At 39.2% G+C, this 22,489-nt stretch overlaps 1 protein-coding gene and 1 pseudogene across 1 annotated transcript; both read left to right on the top strand.

Annotated features, from left to right (window-relative positions):
• The first annotated feature begins 4,105 nt into the window (after positions 1-4,105).
• Positions 4,106-5,058, top strand: OR6C8C (olfactory receptor family 6 subfamily C member 8C). The gene is given in 2 exon segments (XM_014740803.3): positions 4,106-4,898; positions 4,901-5,058. Coding segments are annotated over 2 exon segments (951 nt in total).
• Positions 17,661-18,558, top strand: OR6U4P (olfactory receptor family 6 subfamily U member 4, pseudogene; annotated as a pseudogene).

The following is a 22,489-nucleotide window of genomic DNA, read 5'->3' as shown; positions in this document are numbered from 1 at the left end:
TCCGTATACAAGGGAATGAATTTGGATCCTTATCTCACACCATACACAAAAATCGTCTCAAAATAGATTAAAGACTTAAACATGAGAACTGAAGGCATAAAACTCCTAGAAGAAATGTAGGTGAAAATCTTCTTACCATTGGTCTGGGCAGTGATTTTTTGGATTTACACAAAAAGCACAGGGAAGAGAAGCAAAATAGACTTGTGGGATAGCATCAGATTAAAAAGCTTCCGCACAGCAAAGGAAACAATCAATAAAGTAAAAAGGCAATCTACGGAATAGGAGAAAATATTTGTAAACCGTATACGATATGGGTTAATATTCAAAATATGTAAGAAACTTATACAACTCAACAGTAAATAAATAAATAATAAATAAATAAAATAACCCAGTCAAAAAATGGACCAATGTCTTAAAAGTACAATTCTCCAAAGAAGACAAACAAATGGCCAACCGGTATATGAAAAGGTGCTCAATATCACTATCAGTGAAATGTGAATCAAAACTACAAGGAAATGCAAATCAAAACCATCATAATTCCCCCATTGGAGAAGCGAAAATGGGAAACATTTGTGTGGCATATGCTGTGTACCGTGTACTCTTTCATGCCCTCAACAATTACAAGTCTGTTTAATGGACATTATGATCCCCATTTTATAGAATAGGAAAGTGATGTTCACTTTACCTTTCTGATAAAGTTTCTTGCGTCATTCAAGATGGAGTTGATTATTAAGTTACATTTGGTTAGAGCACATTCCCACTCTGGGCCTCATCATTGTTGTGAGAATTATATGAAACCATGTATGGGGAAGCCATTTGTAAGACATTTGTGTTGTGGGTATTTTGTCTCTAATTTTGGCATTTTGTTCTGAAGGCTGGTATTGGTTTTCCTGGTGCCTGTACTCTATTGATCAATGGGTGATTAACCTGATAAATCAACAGCTCTGAAGGTCTTATTTGATGGCAAAGAGTTAGCTCCCCCAGTTAGCACATATGCATCTTAACAACTTCTTCACTATCTTAAACTGGAAATTTGCAAGTGTTTCCTCAGAAGTGACTCCCAGACCAATATGGGCTCCCACCCCTACATCAATCTGAGCATTCCACTTTTGACTGCTTTGTATTTCATTTCTGAATGCACACTCCCCAAAATGAAAATTACTGTTTACTGTCTTTAGGCAGTAGTCTATAAATAGGCTAATTACAACCAGGCTAGTGATGTTTAGAAAATGTGGCTTTTCAGGACCTTCCTGAGCTGCAAACGTTTTCACCTAAGTTGCTTGTTCACAGCCAAGTCCAGCTTTGGCCACCCGTTGGGAAAAGCAAATGCCGAGACTCCATAGTCTTCCTCTTCTCTGCAGCTGATGCTCTCTTGCTACCCACCCTCAACCTTACCTCCAAGCTAGTCTCTCTGCATCCTCATCCCTTAGTCATGTGTTTAAACTTTGTTCCCAAAGTTGGCTGACAAAGGCCATTCATTAGCCTGTTCCAAACAAGGATTCCCAGGGGCAACTTGCGCTTCTTCACTCAATTGCTTCTCCAGTGTGTGTTCTCAGTAGAGCACATATAAGGTCTGTCACTCTGGGCAAAGTATAGTCTGGGCTGGGAGGGGGAGATCATATTCTGCCTTCTGAGGTCATTAACCTCCCTTGTCCTAGAACAGAAAAATCCAGGACAACTCTGCTTCTCAAAGTCCTTCTTTAACCTCCTATGTATGGCTTCACTCTAAAAAGACAGAATATCCAAAAAACTCGGATTCGGTTCCAGTCTGAATTAGTGGAAGAATAGAAATAGGTAAATCCTCACTAAACAAATAAGGGACAGCAGAAGGCTATTTCTTATGGATAGAATCTCTGGAAGTTTTTGTTTTTCTGTGAAATGCAGGATAGGATTTGGTGGCAGATAATATTGAAGATGCAATAAATTTTCTACTATTTTGTAATTATGTAGCCTTATCATTTTTGTTCACCTCTAAGAATATTTAAGACTAAATTCACACTATAGCCATTTGGATAATGAAGTGAGGAAGTATGTTCCCTGTTTATAGCTTCGTTGATTTTCCTTCTCTGTGGTTGTGAAGCCTGAAACTGATGCAGATGTGAATACGTAACCACTCCCTGAAGATTCCAGGTTGGTAACCAGGAGGGCAAGGACGTCCAGAGCATTGTGTAAGTTTTCTTGATCCTTTATTCCTACTGCAGACTGCAAGCCACTAGTGGGTTATGGAATTAATTTAGTGGGCTACAATCAGCATTTAAAAAAATTTTAAAATAGAATAAAATATATCAGATTATATCACATGCAGTAAGTAAAGAGTGCTCCATGAAACTTTAAGTTAGGTATATACATGTTTTCCAGAAAATGATATAAAATGTATAATTCATTATGGTCAAAAACGCTTGAAAGCTGCTGCCTTATAAATATTTGTAAAAATAATACATACAAAATGTTTTGAATAAATCAGTAAGATCACTACCATATAATGTGACTCTTTAAACACATAAGCTGACAAATCAGTAGAAACTTGAAATCCTTTTGAAATGCTTAAGCATGGAGTCTCCTAGAAAACTCTGGATCATATTTTTGTATACTTTCCCCATAAAATTTCTATATCCACATACACAAAATGTTTTATACATGATTTAGAGGATTTATAGACATGGCAAATCCTGTCTAGGAATTAATAGATCCCTAGTTAAGGCCTTTACTTTAAATATGTTTTTAAAATAAAATTTAAATATTTATGCATAATATAAAGTCATTTCAAATATTCTTCAATCCATCTCTTATTTAAAAGCAAAAAAAAATATTAAATAATGTTTACTGTTTTGAGGTTTATCTGATGGAAAAGGCGACTTTAGAAATAGGCTGTGGGGGACAAGGGGCCTAAAGGAGTAAGAAAGGGGCCGCCCTAGGACCTCAACTGTCTCCCATCCTCTTCAGTGGCCCGTCGGTGCTGCCAGAAGTACAAGGAATTCTCCACCTCATCTGGCACCCCCTCCCCACCAATGGAACATTTCTTGAATGCTTAGGCCAGTCAGCAGTCACCCAACCACAGCAAGTACCCGTAATCTCTGATGGGAGGGGCTCTGCTGAGCAGGAAAGCAGGGGGCCAGGGGCCCATGGCTGTAGCTGGGAGTTAGCAGTTTTCCTCTCACATGTTGGGGCTTAACTTGGGCAGAGCCACATAAAAGGCAGTAGAGGGCACAGAACCCGTCCTACCTACTCTCTCGTGCTTTGGGGTCTCTGTTGCTGGAGAAGGGGTCCTGGGGTATGAAGTACATAAGGGAAAGAAAGCTCTTAAAATTTCCTTGGAATGTAATAGAATCTTCCTGCCCTTAGGGGAAAGCACAACTCTAGATCTAAAGATTCTGAATGTGTTTGAGTAAGTGACTGCAGATTTTCATTCTAATTTAATATTTACTGACCCTAGACAGGTATGTGTAATGTTCCAAGGATAGAATAACATAATCCTGATACTGCGCAGATCTTTGAATTCTAATCGACAGACATGGGCAGAGAAGCTTGGAGGGTCCATTAAGAAGAAGTGAGGACCTGGCACTTCTTGGTATGAAGAGTATTTATGGAGTTGGACCAGAAGAAAAACGAGAGGATACTATAATTAGATGAAAAATGAAAGAAACAGCAAAGAAGAGTGAGAAAGATAGCAATTCTGAGAAAAGTTGGGCAGACAAAGGAAGTAGGGCAATGAATAAAATCAGTGGGAAGTAAAGAGAGTAAATACCAAGGAAGAAAATTAGTAACTATTCTGGGAGGAGGCAGCTGCTGGAGCCATTCTTTTGTTAACTCATTCCACACAGTTTTTGAACATCGCTTGTGAGCCAGACACTTGTTTCATGTTGGCACTGGGGAGAGTACCATGTGGGGAAGTAATGACAAAACTTTTCTATACAAGGCAAGTGGGACTGGGAAGGATACAACACCATTCAGTGGGTCACTGGTCTGGGTCATGTCCTCACAGGAAAAGTTCATGGTCCATCTCCTTTTGTTCTCTTCAGATTTCACCTGTCCATTTCAGAGTACCTCTTCCTTTCTCATCTTTTATTGTTATCATTTTTCATTTGAGAATCAAAATTTTTCAACAATGAAAAATAAAACCATGTTGACTGAGTTCATCCTGCTGGGTCTAACAGATGCCCCTGAAATGCAGGTGGTGGTTTTCACCTTTCTGCTCCTTGCCTATTTACTCAGCATCACTGGAAATCTGACTATCCTCATCCTCACCTTACTGGACCCCCACCTTCAGACTCCCATGTATTTCTTTCTCCGGAACTTCTCCTTCTTAGAAATTTCCTTCACAAACATCTTCATTCCCAGGGTCCTCATCAGCATCACAACAGGGAACAAGAGTATCAGCTTTGCCGGCTGCTTCACTCAATATTTCTTTGCCATACTCCTTGGGGCAACAGAGTTTTATCTCCTGGCTGCCATGTCGTATGATCGCTATGTGGCCATCTGTAAACCCCTGCATTACACAACCATGATGAGCAACAGAGTGTGTACCCAGCTGGTTCTCTGCTCTTGGCTGGCTGGGTTAATGGTTATTATAGTACCAATCACTCTGCTGAGTCAGCAGGACTTTTGTGCATCCAACAGGCTGAATCATTATTTCTGTGATTATGAGCCCCTTTGGGAACTCTCCTGTTCAGACACAAGTCTCATAGAGAAGATTGTCTTTTCTGTGGCATCTGTGACCCTGGTGGCCACTCTGGTGCTAGTGGTTCTCTCCTACACATTCATCATCAGGACAATTCTGAAGCTCCCCTCTGCCCAGCAAAGGACAAAAGCCTTTTCTACTTGTTCTTCCCACATGATTGTCATCACCCTCTTTTATGGAAGCTGCTTCTTTGTTTATCTTAAGCCCTCAACAAAAGAAGGGACACATTCAACAAGGGAGTAGCCCTACTCTTTACTTCAGTTGCACCTTTGTTGAACCCCTTCATTTACACTCTAAGGAACCAACAGGTAAAACAAGCCTTCAAAGATACAGTCCAAAAGCTTGTGAATCGTTGCAAAACTTCAGAATTAAAGCCTTAATGGAGACTTTGTTACTATGTACCAAGCTCTCTGCTAATTATTAGGTATTCAATAAGCGTTAAACTCCAGTCCAGTGAGATATATTTGGAAATAAATAAATTACAGCCTGTTAAGTATTCATATAAAGAAATGACTAAAGTTTTATACATAAAAAATCAACTCAGTCTGAGTTAGAGAGTCAATAAATGTTTTCAGAGAGGACGTCAGTTAAACTGAGTCTTGACAGGTAGGAATAAGTCAAGCAAAAGTAGAGAAAGAGAAATTTGGGTAGAAAGAATATTGTTGGTAGGAGCACAAAATTTCAATCCAATAGAATCAAGTAAATGTTCTCATTAATTTCAATGAAATAAAAAAGAGAAGGGGAAAAGTTGTGGAGATGATAGCTTTAGTTTTGAATTAAGTTAAATCCCATATTAAATAAATTAAATGCCCATAATCAAGGCATCTGAATTTGGGACCATGTCTATGGATTTAGGAATCCTTATCATGTAGATGGTGATTACTGTTGTGGGAATAGAGAAAGTCATGAATAGAAGATGTTCAAATATTAAACTCTAAGGATCCTCCCAAAATTTAAAGAGCAGAAGAGGCAGAAAGGATAATAAGAAAGGCAATAGGATTCATGGGAAGAAAATGTCCCAAGAAACATAGGTAGTTGGCAATGTAAAATACTGCAATTAATATGAAGAATGAAAGTATGAGAACTAACAATTAGGGTGTTTTGTTAATCCCAGTCATTTTCAGCAAATATGGACATTGGAGGTGGGGTAGGAAGAAGTCAGACTGTAGTGGGATACTAGTGGATGGGAGCTGAAATTTTAGAGACTGGTAAAACGGAATTTCAAGAGTGGAGAATTGAAAAAACAGTACAACCTCCAAGTTATATTCTCTGTGGTTTCTCATTATGAGTATTTGTCGTTACTAGTAATGGTGATTATTTAAAGTCTGTATTCACCTCTAGTCTGAAACATCCAGAAGTGCAGGGATAATATCTCCTTGATCACAATTCCATCTACATTGTCAAGCAATGGTAGATGCTCAAGAATTAGTTGTTCAATAGATGAATAAATAATGGATGGAAAGATGGATGGATGGACAAACGAACGAGTGAGCCTAAAACTGAATTTTTTAAGTAAAGAATCGATCTTTTGAGAGTTTACATACCGAGAACAGTGAATTAACAAGGCATGCCTCACATGAACTTATTTGATCTGCCTGGAAATTCCATTCTGTTTTACAGATGAGGAAACTGAAGCTTAAAGAGGTGAAATCACTTGCTCAAGGTCACACAGCTGAGCATCTAAACTAGCATTTGAAGCCAGATCTGTCTGGTGCCAGGGTCCAACCACTTAACTACTGAGCAATACAGCCTTTCACGCATTCTAACTGGTTTTAAGGTTCACTCTCCAAGGTGTTTCTAAGTGTTTTAATTAGCCTTGGTTTTCTACTTTTTTCCCACTCTCTCCAAGCCCTCAACAAGCTTTGGTCAGAAGTCTTTAGGACATGAATTTCTTTAAGAAGTTGTAAGCATGTGAAAGCCCATATTATTCCACCTGTGGCTCCTGACTTCTCTTAAGAAGCTCCTTGTTTCTATGTCCATATTTCTTTTGAATGATGTGGGTTTTTAAGTTTTCTCTCTTTATAAGGAACAGAAAGACCTCAAGAGTGTGGGACCTGAGAAAGCAGTATGTTTGCTCCACTCTTGTCCCCAACAAGCTTCCAGTGAGGATTGTTATGAACAAGGAGGCTCATATCCACTGCTAACTGTGCTCCCTCCTCTCTATTCATCTTCTCTCTGAGCTGCCATCAATGGCTTTGGTTCCTAGGCTCAAGGGCAGTAGTGATGGCCTTACAGCATATAACACAGTGCCAAGCCCATAATAGGCACTCAATAAATGTTCAATTAGTGAAAGAATAAATAAATGAGTGAATTATGTTTCTACTACATAATTTTAAAGTAATTTTCATAAGCTTTTCTATTACCTACTTGTTTTTTAAAGGGCCAAACTCTTTCTCTTCTGAACACTTTTAAGCAATTTTTGAACCACACACTTATTTCTTTGTAGAGACATCCACAAATAAATCTCCTGTTAACGTTATCTTGTTTAATATTATTCTAAGACCTATTTTCTCCTTTTCTCAGGGATATTTATAGGTAGATAAATTAAAAGTAGAGCCAAATTTTCACAAAAGCAGTCTAAGCACGTTTTCAGAGGTCTAAAAGAGACACACATACATTTAAAAAAAATGTGTGCCATATCAATCTATATTTTATATCCACAACCTACTATTAGGAATTAAATTATTTGATATTAAGTCTTTATTCCTATTAAAATGCAATTAAGAGAAGTGGTGTACTGGTGCACTGTAGTAGCAAACATCCCACAAATCTCAGTGGCTGAAATACAAAAAGTTTATAATCTCGTACTACATACGTACAATGTGGGTCAGCAGCCAGCTGCTCCATATGGTCTTTCTGCATCATCTTACTATGCTGCCATCTCCACGTGAGACACTTCAAAGTTCACAAAAGGAAACACACAGGACTGGAGTGTCTGAAACCAGCAATCAATGCTCCACCAAAAACCCACCAGCCAAAATGAGTTAACAAGCCTTAGGATGCCGTGGTATATTAACTATCTCTATAACTTCCTGCAATTAGAGTATCTTGGCTGCCTCTCTGATTTTACCAGTCACTGTGGTAATTGCTTCTGGCAGTTAAGTGGAGCCACCTGGCCTCTGCTATCTCAAGCCCCATCATTTCCATGAATATTAACAAGCCTAGCTCCCTGACCATCTGTCCTAACATTATTCCTGATGAATGAGAGCCATGACTGAATTTCTTAGTGATGCTGGTGTCCCTCTCAGCAGCACATTCTTCATGGCCTTAGTGAATGATGTGTCCTATCAGCCCTCCTATGAAACCAATCTTTTTGTGGGTCTTATGCTCTGACATCATATATCCATTCCATCATGCCCACCTCCCTCAGCCTTTTTATTCCTTCCTTTACCATCTTCCAGGACAACTCAGGCATTTCCACATCACTGAGTGCTGAACTTTACTTTTTCAGGCTCCAAAAGCCACCCCAGCAGTGAAGAGGAGTCCTTGCTAAGGTGTTAAATCCCACATCCTGAGACTGTGTTCCCAAGTCAATAAATTTTTGCTCAACCAGTCTTACATTCTAGGACTCTGACCAAAATCCAATCCCAGGAATACTTCTCAGACTTCTGCCAGTACAAGCCAGATAGTTCTTTCAATTCTTTTAGTATATGGGTTCTTTCTTCCTTTATCAAGCCTAGCATTTCCCCAACTGAATTTTACTGGCTTTAACCCTAGTTGTCAGTCTGGCATCTAGGAGAGGAGTTGAGGACAGCTCCTAAGGGAGCATTTGGTGCCTTGTGGGGAAGAGGCCTCTGAAGCAGCTCCCAGCTAGCTCTTGGTAGGGAAGAGTGCGCCACCTTTGCAAATCCAAAGTGTTCATAGTGAGCTGCAAAGTCAAAATCCTTAGAAGCATCTATCCAGATTTCCCTTTTTCACATTTCCAGTGTCCATGTTTCCCCCATCAGGCTCCTAAGCTTCATGACAAACCTGCCTTGGCTAAGCATTCAAATGTCTCTGGAGCTCTATGACTCTAACAAGTAGTTCAACATGCTACTCAACTATGTCCGTCCTTCCACTACAGGAGATAAGGGCCTCTTTGTAACCTACCATAGGTAGGACCTCCGGCTCTCACACTTGGCCATTAACTGCTTCTTAACATCCCTTAGACTCTCATTATCCCTCTTTAGGGCATCAAGACAACTTAGCAGTAACCAGTCATCTCTCCATTTATTTTACCATATTTTTCAAATGCCTGTCTCATAACATTTGCCACTGCATTCTCCTCTACCGGGAAATTTTCCCAGATCAGCACCAGTGAAAATTTAGCAATTGAGCCACCACACTACACACAACATAATGCCAGCCCACAACTGAAGAATTTTGAAGACTTTGGTGAACTGAAATTATTGGTAGCAACAACAAAAACTAAACTCAGCTTGACTGTCGACTAGGTGGACGCATCCTACCAACTATTAGCCTTAAAGAACAAAATACATTCTCATTTCTGTGTATAAATGACTATTTACCTCAGTCTCTACTATTCGTTTACACATGCAATAAAAATTTACAACATAGAGTCAAAATTGTAAGACACACAAAAAAGCAAGAAGAAACAACCCATTATGAAAACAAAGTTTTGAATCAGACTCAGAGATGATACAGATGTTGGAATTATCAGATAGGGACCATAAAATAATTATGATTACTAGATCTACTATGATTAAAAGATCTAATGGACAAAATGGGTAACATAATGAACAGTTAGGGAACTTTAACAGAAAGAGGGCAAGTTTTTTTTAAAGAGTATAATGGAAAGCTAGAACTAGAATACACAGTAACAGAAATAAAGAATTTCTGTAATGGGCTCATAAGCCTACTGGAATCAGTTTAGGAAAGAATCAGTGAAATCAAAGAAAGGCCAACAGAAATTATCCAATTTAAGTGCAAAGAGAAAAAAGTGTGGGAAAGAACCAGACCATTTCAGAGCCATGGGACAATACCAAATACTTGAAAATGTGTGCAGTAGGAGTCCCAGTAGAAGAGAGCAGGATGTAGAGAAAGACATATTTGAAGTGATAATGTCATACTGAAATCATTATGATTTCCAATCATAATGAAAGACAATAAACAGCAGATCCAAGAAACCCAGGGAACTAATAGCAGAATATTGGGATAAATAACACACACACTTAGACACATCATAGTTAAACTGCTGAAAACCAAGAATAAAAATAAAAATAAAAAATTAGACAAAGCAGACTTCAGAACAAGGAATATTACCAAGGACAGAGAAGGATATTTCACAATGATAAAGGGTCCACTCTCCAAGAAAACATAACAATCCTAAATATATGTACTGAATCTAGCAACAGAACTTCAAAATACGTTAAGCAAAAATTGATAGATTGAATGGATAAATAAATAAACCCACAGTTATAGTTGTAGACTTCATCATTCTTCTCTCAGTAAGTGATAGAACAAGAAGTCAGAGAAATATAGGGATATAAGACCTGGACAATTCTATCAACCAAATTGAGCTAACCCAACAACAGCAGAATATACATTCTTTTCCAAGGATACATAGAATAGTCACCAAGATAGACCATAATCTAGCCCATAAAATAAACCTTGTTGAGGTTAATTTTATATGTCAGTCTGACGGGGCCAGAGGGTGTCCAGATATTCGGTCAAACATTATTTCTGGTGTGTCTATGAGGATGTTTCTGGATGAAATTAACATCTGAATCAGTGGACTGAGTAAAGTAGATTGCCCTCCCTAATGTGAGTGGGCCTTATCCAATCTGTTGAAGACCTGAATAGAATAAAAGGCTGAATAACAGAGAAATTTCTGCCTCTGCCTGTCTTCAAGCTGGGACATCAGGCTTCCCTTGCCTTTGGACTTCAAACTTACACTCTCGGCTCTCCTGGATCCTCCGTTTGCTGACCTCAGATCTTGAACTTCTCAGCCTTCATAATTGCAGGAGCTTTATAATATATATATATATATATATTTCTCTGGAGAACCCAATATGGACAAATTTTTAAAAAATCAAAGTAAAAAAATGTTACCTAAACATGACTGAATTAAACTAGAAATCATTAACAAAAAGATATTTAGAAAATTCTTTAAATATGTGTAAAATTAAACAACAGACTTCTAAATAATCTATGTTAGCACCATTTGCAATAGCCAAAATATGGAAACAACCTAAGTACCCATCAACAGATGAATGGATAAAGAAGATGTGGTGTATATATACAGTGGAATACTATTCAGCCATAAAAAAGATGAAATCTTGCCATTTGCAACAACATTGAATGGATTATGCTAAGTGAAATAAGTCAGATGGAGAAAGACAAAGACCATATGATTTTACTCATGTGGAATATAAAAACCAAAACAAATGAACAAACAAAACAAAACAAAAACAAACTCATAGAAGCAGACAACAGATTGGTGGTTACTGGAGGAAAAGGGAGGTGGGGTGAGGGCAAAATGGATAAAGGAGTCAATTATATGGTGACAAATGGAAACTACACTTTTGGTGGTGAGCACACTGCAGTATATACAGATGTCAAATTATAACGTTGTATGCTTAAAACATATACAATATTGTAAACCAATGTTACCTCAATAAGATAAATAAATAAACAATCCTTGCTAAAAAACAAAGTTTCAAATAAATTATAAAATATTTTGAATTGACTGAAACATAAAAATTTATGGCTTACAGCTAAAGAAATGCTTATAAGGAAATGCATTAAATGCTTTTGTCAAAAAACAAGAAAGGTCTCAAATCAATAATCTAACCTTGTAGGTTAAGAAACTAGAAAAACAATAGCAAAAATCAACTCAAAGTAAGAAGTGTATAGAACAAATAAAAGTAGAATCACTAAAACTGAAAACAGAAAAATTATAGAGAAAATCAGGAAACCCAAAAACTGATTCTGAAAGGATCAATAAAATTGATAATCTCTAGCCAGCTTATCAAGGGAAAAAAAAAGAAAAAGTACAAATTATTAATATCAGAAATAAAAGAGGAAACATCACCAAAGATTCTGTAGGCATTAAAAGTTTAATAAGTAAATATTATGAACAGATTTGTGTCAATAAATGTTCTAACTTGGGTAAAATGGATGAATTGCTTGAAAGATACAAATTGCCAAAGTTCAATCAAGAAAGAACACACATTCTGAAGAGTCCATTCCGAAGAGTCCAATAACTATTAAAGAATTTGTAGTTAAAAATCTTCTCACAAAGAAAACTCCTGGCCCAAGAGTCTTTACTGGCATATTCTACCAGACAATTAAAGAATAAATGAAAACAATTCTTCATTAATTCTTCCAGAAAATTAGAAGAGAAGGAAACACTTTCCAACTCATTTGAGACCAACATTACCCTCATACCCAAAACAAATTCAAAGGAATACATTTCAAGAAAGAAGACTAGAGACCAATATCCTTCATGAACACAGATGCAAAAGTCCTAAATGAAATATTATCAAATCAAATCCAGCAATATATTTTAAAAAGATAATGTATCATGACCAGTGACCAGACGTATAAGATTCCCCTGACATTCAGAATATCCATCAATGCATATGTCCAATCTGACCAAGATGTATACATTAAATGTGTGCAATTTTTTCTATCAATTATATCTCAATAAATGTTTTTTAAAGCTTATATTAAATTAGAAGTTTGCTAATTTGATGAGAAAATTAATTAATTAATTTTAGAATGAAATAAAAAATAATTCATCAATGTAATTCACTATATCAACAAAAAGCTTTAAAATGTATAATCATCTCAATAACTGCGTAAAATGCATTTTTAAAAATTCAACATGCATTCTTGATTTTTTAAGAACTCCTTGCAAATTAGAAATAGAAGGTAAATTTCTCAATCAGTTAAAGGACATCCATGAAAAACCAACTGGTAACATCAATTTCAATGAGAAAGACTAACTGTCTTTCACCTAAGTTTGAGAACAAGGCAAAGACATCAACTATCACCATTCATATTCAACATTGTAATAAAAATCATAACCAGTGGAATAAAGCATGAAAAAGATATTGGAAAGGAAGAAATAAAGCTGTCTTTACTCAGAGACTATGTGACTATCAACATAGAAAACTCCAAAGATTCTACAAAAAGCTACTAGAACTAATAAGCGAATTTTGCAAGATATCACAGTATAAGTAAATGTATAAAAATCAATTTATTTCTATATATTAACAATGAGCAATTACTAGAGTTGGCAAGGAAGAGTACCAGAGACAGAGAGCTACATGAGTTCCCTAGGTCTGCAGAGGGGCCCCCTGAGTCATCACCTGAGTACTGATCAGTTCAAGTGTGTGAAGAAACTACTCAAGGCATGTCACCACCCAAGATTTTATGAGTTACTTGTGCCTGGGCCTCTCCAGTTTCTCTATGAGCCGGGGACATCTAGCCGGTCCCATAAAAACAAGATCCTGGAGGCTGTCTTCCTGGGGCCGAGACAATGAGGTGTTCTTTCGCACCTAAAGAAACTTCTTGATGAATTGCTGTGCCTCTCCTGAGGACATTTCCATTCACTCCCAGTGGCTAGACCTAGCTTCAAGGTGAGCAGATGAAAAAGGAGGTTGGAATTTCAGATGGTATCATGAAGGATATGGAAAAGGTGAGCAGAAACCTCTTCACAATGTTCAAGAATATGAGAGGTAGACGGAAGACTCCTGAAGCTTAAAAACATTGAAATTAAGACAAAAGAAAAGACACATAATTTATACCATGACCTTAACATCTATGACATGCTATTAGAAATTGAAAAACTAAGACTCAGGAAAGGAAAAGAATTGTCTAAGATCTCAGTGTTAGTAGCAGAACTAGAACCAGCATCTATGTCTTCTGACTTCTGGTATAGCAGCATATCACATTCACATCATGCAGAAGTACCCATATGTAATGCCGAATATGAGCATAATATTTTAGCAATAGAATCTAAAACCAAATTAAAATTGCTGAATAAGCTGGATATTTATAGATGTTTGTGGTTGGACCAGTCAAAACTGTAAGGATGATAAGATTGTCTTTGATGCCTTCCAACCTGCTTATCAGCTCTCAAAAATATTTATCAACAGTTACCAAGTGCATTATTAACAACTGTTAGTGACACACATACTCATCTAGGAGAAAGTTCTTAGGTAAATATTTTCTCCATGGATTTTTCACAAATTGTCCTGCTCACAACTTGTGGCCAGAACAATCATAGTGTAAACTCATTGGTGAATTCGGAACGTGGATTTCACCGTGCACCATTTGTTTTCTTCCCAGAATTGATCGCCGGAGTCTGTAGTAAAAGAGTCTATAAAGCAAATGTTCCTTTCCATTGGATGGACCTGCTCAGAAGCCTCTTATGTGACCCAAAACTTCAGAACCTTAGATTCCTGGGATACCATGGGCCATAGCACAAGAGGGAAGCATCCAGCCCCATCTCAGCCTCTCTCTGACCCATCTGCTGCATGGTTGAGATGTTGACTGAGCAACAGAATTTAGTCCTTGGATAGCTATGTTTTAGGTTTGTTGCTGCTGAAGGGGCAGATATGTTGGAGAAGGCCAGCAAGGAATGAAGAATGAGTCAAGAAAAGATTTCTATGGAAATATAATGCTGTGATTATTTCTACAGTGTTGCTTCCACATTTTGCTGCAAGTCTAAGCTGTTTTCATGAAACCACATACAACATTCAGGCCTGTACACTCTCTGCTTCCTCTTGGGGGATCATCAGAGACCTGAGGAGCTCGTGTTGTCCCTGGGCTGGTGACTTCCTGAGGCCACTTGCCAGATAACAAGTCATTGTACAGAAAGGGAGGGAGCTGCAGGTCACGGCTTTCCTTGCCAGGCCCCAGAAATGAACCCAGACCAAGGATTCCAGGCAAATTCTCTACTGCTTTTGGGAGCTCCCTTGTGCTCATTCGGAGAAAATAACAGGCTCAGAAACCTTAAAAAAAATCAAAACTGAAGCTAAAGGATAGTTCTCCCAAAAGAGGAAATGGGCCTCCTTGCAAACACTGGCTGTGGGAGGGGAGATAGGCAACAGGTCTCTAGGCAAGAATTCCCCATATTTTTAATCATACTTCCCATCAGTAAAAATTTTAAAATGAAGTTGAGGAAGTATCCCCAATATATGTGTATATTAATGAATTTTTAAAAAGTATTTACATGTACTACTATAAAAATGTATAGTTTATGTTTTAAAACATACATGAAAACTAATTCTGTTTTTGATGATGAAGATTGGCCCGAGCTAACATCTGTTGCCAATCTTCCTCTTTTTGCATGAGGAAGATTGTTCCTGAGCTAACACCTGTGCCAATCTTCCTCTATTTTGCATATGGGATGCCACCACAGTGTGGCTTGATGAGCGGTGTGTATGTCTGCACCCAGGATCTGAACCTGCAAACCCTGGGCTGCTGAAGCAGGGCACATGAACTTAACCACTAAGCCACTGAGCTGGCTTGAAAACAAAATCTTTTAATGAGCTGAACTAAATTTCATAGTTCATCAACTTCAAGACATACATTTCAAAAACTGAAACTGAGAGGCATCTTATGATCAATAATATTTTAGCATCGTATCATAGTCTAGTTGGTAGCATCTTTTCTTTCTTAATGGCACATAAAATAATAGTGCATCTCACATTGATTTGTATTTCAGATTTTATGAAATGTGGCATAACTAGAAGACTCCCATGTCTCTTTTCCATACTCCAATGAATCATCTGGCACACCCCAGGATGTGGGCGCCCCCTACATTTAAAGACCAGTGATAGGGACATTCTGGTTCCTGGGCCATTGATCTCAAACAGAAAGGAGTGACAGAAAACCATTCATAAGAATTTCATTGATTTATCTAGGGAAAATTCCCTTTCTACTCTGTAAAATAACAAGGCTGAGACCCTCTGAAAATCTGATCGTGACAAGGAAACATTCAAGCAACTTCCTCTTATTTTTTATATTCTCACTATGGCCCTAGGCCAATAGATAATTTTTGTGGGTTTACCTTCCTTATAAAAATGGGTGCAATAACCCTTATAGTATTTCAGTTCTTGTTAATAGCATTCTAGCAACCTTTATAGATGACTATCACAGGCCAGTCCCCAGGGATCAATGTGAGAAAGACGTCTGAGCACTTCACTAGACATTTTTTCAAAGAAGACAGACAAATGGCCAACAGGTACAAGAAAAGATGTTAACATCACTAATCATCAGGGAAGTGCAAATCAAAACCACAATGAGATATCATCTTTCACCTGTCAGGACGTCTATTATCAAAAAAACAAGAGACAACAAGTACTGGTGAAGATGTGGAGAAAAGGGAATCCTTGTGCACTGTTGGTGGGAATTCAAATTGGTACAGCCACTGTGGAAAACAGTGGAGAGGTTCCTGAAGAAATTAAAAATAGAAATACCACATGATCCGCCAATCCCCCTTTTGGTATACCCCCTTTTGGGTATACAGCCAAGGGAAACGAGATCTTTATCTAGAAGAGATATCTGTGCTCCCATGTTCATTGCAGCATTATTCACAATAGCCAAGGTCTGGAAACAACCTAAGTGTCTGTTAACCGATGAATGGATAAAGAAAAAGAAAATGTGGCGTATATATACATATATATTTATAGTGTATGTATACACACACAATGGTATATTATTGAGCCCCCCAAAAGAAGGAAATCCTGCTGTTTGCAATAACATAGTTGAACCTGGAGGGCATTATACTAAGTGAAATAAGCCAGACAGAGAAAGATGAATACTGTATGATCTCACTTATACGTGGAATCTAAATAAAAATTCAAACTCACAGAAACAGAGAGTAGAATGGTGGTTGCCAGGGACTTGGGGGTGGGGGAAATACTGTGAGGTTGGTAAAAGGGTACAAACTTCCAGTTATAAGATGAATAGGGTCTGAGAATCTAATGTATAACATGGTGACTATAGTTGGGAACACTGTTTTGTATAATTGAAATTTGCTAAGAGAATAGAACTGAAACGTTCTCACCAGAAAAGGTTAAAGTGTGAGGTGATAATGTGTTATTTAACTGCATTGAGGGAATCTTTTCACAATGTACACAGATATTAAACCAACCTGTTCTACACTTTAAACACCTTACAATTTTATTTGTCAATTATACCTCAGTAAAGCTGGGGAGAAAACAAAGGATCTGAGCAAAAATGAATAAGACACCCTTATCTTCAAGTAACATACAATGCAGATGCAAATGTCAGACAACTTTTAAAAAGGGTTCATGGAAGCAAACAGCAAAGTGAGTGAAAATGGCTTCTTATTTCAAAATTACGTAGTCCATATGTGAGCGATGTTTTAGGAAGTGGGAAGTTTTGTTGTGAATACAGATCTGAGAAGACCAGCACCTCTACCGAGAAGAAGGGAAGGTAAGTGCTAAGATACACACAGGAACAAAAACAGTGTCTGAGCTCAAGGGGTGTGTTTGGCAGGGAAGACAGGCTCCATCCTATGTAACTGACTCTATGGAAATATAAGAGAGGCTCAAACCATTTGTTACGGGGCCTGAGAGGAGGCAGTTAATTCAGCCTAGAGCTTACGGGAAAAGCCTCATATAAGAAGTCAGACTTCAGCTGGATCTTGAAGGATGAATAGGTATTTACAGTTCTAAAGAGGACTGGGGAGTTGCAGAGAATTCTTTGAAGGCTTTCTCATAGGAAATAAAAGGAAGGAATAAAAGAAAGAAAAGAGAGAGGAAAGAAGAGAGGGAGAGAGGAAAGCCACTGACATTGAATAATTCCTTAAAGACTCTGAAAGAGGTGAGTTTTCTGACTAGGGAAGAGCCTCAGGAAACTTCTCCTCTGCTTCCTTGATCCATGGGAGGCAGCAGACAGGTAAAGGAATGATGGACTTCAGGAGGAATTTTCCTCTTCCTCATCCTGGTTTCTGATGCTTCTATCCATCCAGGTTTGCAGTGGAAAGGACCTGGGGTCCCCAATGGCCAATCAGACTGTAGTAACTGAGTCCTCCCTCCAAGGCCTGACAGACACCAAACAGCTTCAGGTGGCAGTTTTCCTTTTTCTCCTGCTTGCCTGCCTAATGCCTGTCTCTGGAAACTTGGCCATTATCAGCCTGACCTTGATGGATACCCACCAGCAGACCCCTGTGTACTTCTTTCTCTGGAAACTGTCTTGCTTAGAAATTTGGTTCCACACTGTCATTGTGCCCAAGATGTTGCTTAACATTGCCATGGGGACCAGGTCTGTCAAGTTTGCTGTCTACATCGCTCAGGATTTTTTCTACATCTTCCTGGGGGCCACAGAGTTCTTCCTCCTCTCAGCCATGGCCTATGACCAGTACATTGCCATCTGCCAGCCCCTCCGCTTCCCCGTCATCACGAGCAGCAGAATCTGCACACAGCTCATCCTCACCTGCTGGCTGGGAGGATTCTCCTTCACCTTCATGCCTGTCATGCTGAGCAGTCAGCTTCCATTCTGTGACACCCATATCAAACACTTTTTTTGTGACTATATGCCTCTAATGGAGGTGGTCTGCAGTGGGCCAAACGTACTAGGGATGGTAGATTTTACTCTGGTCTTGGTGGCACTGCTCAGCATTTTGGCACTGATCACTCTGTCCTATGTCCAGATCATCTGGACAATTGTCAGGATCCTCTCTATCCAGGAGAGAAAGAAGGCTTTTCCCATGTCATTGTGGTCACCATGTGCTATGGCAGCTACTTCTTCATGTATGTCAAACCCTCTCCAGTAAAGGGGGTTGATCTTAACAAAGGAGTGTCCCTAATCAATACAATTATGTCCCCCTCTTGAATCTCTTCATATACACCCTGAGGAACCAACAAGTTAAGCAAGTAGTGAAAGAGCTGGTCAGAAAAATGGCTTGGCTCCAAAATAAACAACAGCCCTACAAGGCGTCTTCCTAGGGAACATGAGCGTCCTCTCCAGAGTCCAAAAATTCTACAAAAAAGTATTCTCAAGGTTAAGCTTTTACTAATAGTCTCTTCAAAGTGCTTAAATCTTTTCCAGCTTCCACCCCTTCCCTGGTGTCAAAGCCACTCCCATATTTTATACATTTGTTATGGCAGTACCCTGCTTCCAGGTATCAAAATCTGTATTACTTACCTATAGCTGTTTAACAAATTACCCCCAAAACCAAGTAGGTGAAAAAAACAAACATCTCATAGTTTCAATGGGCCTGAAATCTGACTTAATGTCTCTCATGTGGTCGCTGTCAAACTATCAGCCAGGGCTATGGCCTCTTCTGAAGACATGACTGGGGTTAGGATTGTTCCAAGTTCACTCACATGGTTTTTGGAAGGAGTCAGTTCCCTAGAGGCTGTTGGTCAGAGGCCTCCCTCAGTTCCTTGCCACAAGGGCCTCTCCAAAAGGTAGTTCATAACATAGCAACTGAATTCCATCAAATCAAGTGAGAAGAAAGCACCCAAGATAGAAGTCTATCTTTTTGTAACACAGTTTCAGAAATGGCATCCCATCAGTTTGCCATGTTATGCTTGCTAGAGGCAATTCACTAGATCCAGCCCACACTCAAGGGAGAGGACCACACAAGGGCATGAACTAGGAGGTGAGAAATATTGGGGGTCATCATAGAGGCTGCCTACTGGCTTAATCTTTTTATTTTACAAATGAGGAAACTGAGGCCAAGAGCACACAGGACCCTCCACTAGAGAATTTTTCAGTGTAAACTGTCATTATCATATCCTTTTCAATTAATTAACAGTATAAAAAATTTACGTACATGATTTAGAAAAGAATAGAGTGACTCTACATGCAATTAATGCTCAGAGTTGATTTATCTAGAGAGATTACTTTTAAGGAAAATAAGACATGGAGATTTATCAAGAGTTTCTTCTCTGTGTTGCCAAGAAACCAAGAAAACTCAATGGATAACAACAATTCTAAATCTAGGACTGACTAGCTAACTGGGAGACAGATGAGATGCTTGAAAAGATAGGAAAACACGTCTCATATAGTTGGAGCTGACTCCTTGCTTTCCTGCCTGTGCTGACATCTTCTTTAGCTCACCCCCCAAGCTTATATGTAGGCCTATGAATGAGCCACTTCCAGACCCAGAATTAGTAAGATGAAGTTCCAGTTCATTCTCCAGAGGATCAGCAGGCCCTCCCTTCCTACTACCCATCCCACTAACAACCAGTTCCTTATCCCTCCTCAGCTCTCAGGATCCTATGGATTTTCTGCAGGAAAATGAACCTGAAAGAAGGCCTTGTCTTCACACTTGCTCTTACCTCTTCCCTCTTCTTTCCTCCAAGTCTCATACCTCATTTCAATACTCCACTCCTCTGCAAGCCACACCCAGTGTTCCTCCTATACTTCACCTTCTGTTGAATCAGAATCACCCCTGGTTCCCGCTGGTGTCCCAGAGCTACTCAACACTACCTTTGAGTTGAGCTTGAAAGTTAGGCTTGAAATTGCTCCATTGCATTAGCTCAGAACCACCTGGTCCATTGAATAATTAGTCTTGCCACACTTACACTCACATATATTTTCAGACTACAATAATTTCACACATAATCATTTCTTGCCTTCCAGCAATAGATCCCATAGCAATTGTCCCAAACCTTTTCTATTCTCTTTTACTACACAATCCTTACTGTCCCCCCTCTTTGGAAATGAAAGAAGTAAGGAGGATTTGTGGGAGGACTGACGAGTCCAAGAAAGAAGTTTCTAGTGTTCAAGTCTAAGGTATGAAAGCAAGAATATCCCTGTGGGACCAAAATCACAGCTCCTTGTGAGGTCAGGGAAGGGGATGAAAAATGAAAGAGGAGGGTAAGACTGGGGCAAGAGCCTGAATAGAGATCACTCAAAAGCATAGCAGTCAACCCCCAATGACAAGTTTGAACACTCCTCGGTATGAGGGACAGCTCTAAAATTCCGGGGAGCACAGGCTATTAAGGGGATATTAAAGGGAGATTTTGAGTCAGACAGCTCCAGCTGTCATCATCATCAAAGGCCCCATTGATAGACCTCCAGCCCCTAGGCCTCACTTGCCCTCCTGACCTCTCCCCAGGGCCATCATGCCAAACCTCATCATGTTCATCTCAATTTTCACCTCCTCTTCCTCTGCTTCCAGGACAGCATGATCGGGAGGAAAACACAAGTCCCCCTACACCTGGACTATTTTGGCTTCATGCTATTCCATTCAACCTTGGCCCTCACAGCTGCTCAGAAATCCACTTAATTATCTCTTTTTTTGTGTTTGTGAGGAAGAGTGTCCCTGAGCTAACGTCTGTGCCAATCTTCCTCTACTTTATGCGGGATGCTGCCACAGCATGGTTTAATGAGCAGTGTGTAGGTCCACGCCGGAGATCCAAACCCTGCCAGAGGAGAGCATGTGAACTTACTTACTATGCCACTGGGCCGGCCCCTAGTCACCTCTTAAATCCCTGACAAATATCCTTCCGAGATAATATTTCTTTCTTGAATCATGTGACCCCTGCCCTTCCTCTCTCCTTTTCTCTTTGTTGAGCTTATCACCTACTTTCCAGAAAAGGATGAAACTGTGCAGGTTAAGCTCAGAAACATCTGCTCCCTTCTCAGTGTATCTCCAAGCCACGTCCATCTTTTCATCTTTCCTCCTCTCTCAGAAGAGGAGGTATCTCTGAAGCTCTGTTAGCTTAAAAGAGGCAACATGAGAAGGAGCAAAGAAAAGAACGCAAACTCCCAAACTAAGCAGAACTGAGTTTAGATCCTACTTCTGCTTCCTAGTTATGTGGCCTTGAGCAAGATACTTCATCCCTTTGAGCTTTGGTTTCCTCTTCTAAAAATCTCTCTGCGATGAAAAGCTTTTGGTGCTTCCAGCCCGTTTCTTACCCTCCCATGCCAGACAGCTGGCCCCTCACTTATAGGAGTGAGCCCCCATTTCCTTTGGACACTTGCATACCACCATGTTCCTTCTTTTTACGTAATAGGGATGCAGAGATACCTCCTGTTCTCTAAACTAGACCTAAATCATTCCCATTTATACCTTGGGCACCACCATTCTTTCACTGTTTGGGGTGAAACATCTTGAAGTCATCACTGACTCTTCCTGCAATCTGTCACCCACCTTATTGTGTCTTCCTTCAAAATCCCTCTCAGATTAGCTCTACCTCTGTATTTCAACACTCCTCACATAGTCTGTATGTCAAATATGACCATATGAGACTGCAAGAAATGATCATACAATCTTTGCCTCCCTATAGCCACCCTCTTTTTTCCCCCTTTTTTCGTTTTTATTGTGATAACATTGGTTTATAGCATTATATAAATTTCAGGTGCACATCGTTATATATTTCAATTTCTGTGTAGATTACAACATGTTCACCATCCAAAGACTAATTACAATCCACCACCATACACATGTGCCTAGTCACCCCTTTTGCCCTCCTCCCTCCCCCCTTCCCCTCGGGTAACCACCAATCCAATCTCTGTTTCTATATGTTTGTCTTTGTTTTTACCTATGAGTGAGATCATATGGTATTTGACTTTCTCCCTCTGACTAATTTCACTTAACATAATATCCCCAAGGTCTGCCCATGTTGTCACAAATGGCTGGATTTCATCCTTTCTTATGGCTGAGTAGTATTCCATTGTGTATCTATACCACATCTTCTTTATTCATTCATCCCTTGATGGGCACACCTAGGTTGCTTCCAAGTCTTGGCTGTCGTGAACAATGCTGCGATGAACGTACGGGTGCATGTATCTTTATGCATTTGTGTTTTCGTGTCCTTTGGATAAATACCCAGCAGTGGAATAGCTGGATCATATGGTAGTTCTATTCTTAAT

Source organism: Equus caballus, chromosome 6 (genome assembly GCF_041296265.1).
Source record: "Equus caballus isolate H_3958 breed thoroughbred chromosome 6, TB-T2T, whole genome shotgun sequence".
Lineage (NCBI taxonomy): Eukaryota > Metazoa > Chordata > Mammalia > Perissodactyla > Equidae > Equus > Equus caballus.
The sequence above is the reverse complement of the archived record's forward strand: the minus strand, read 5'-3'. Positions and strand labels throughout refer to the sequence as shown.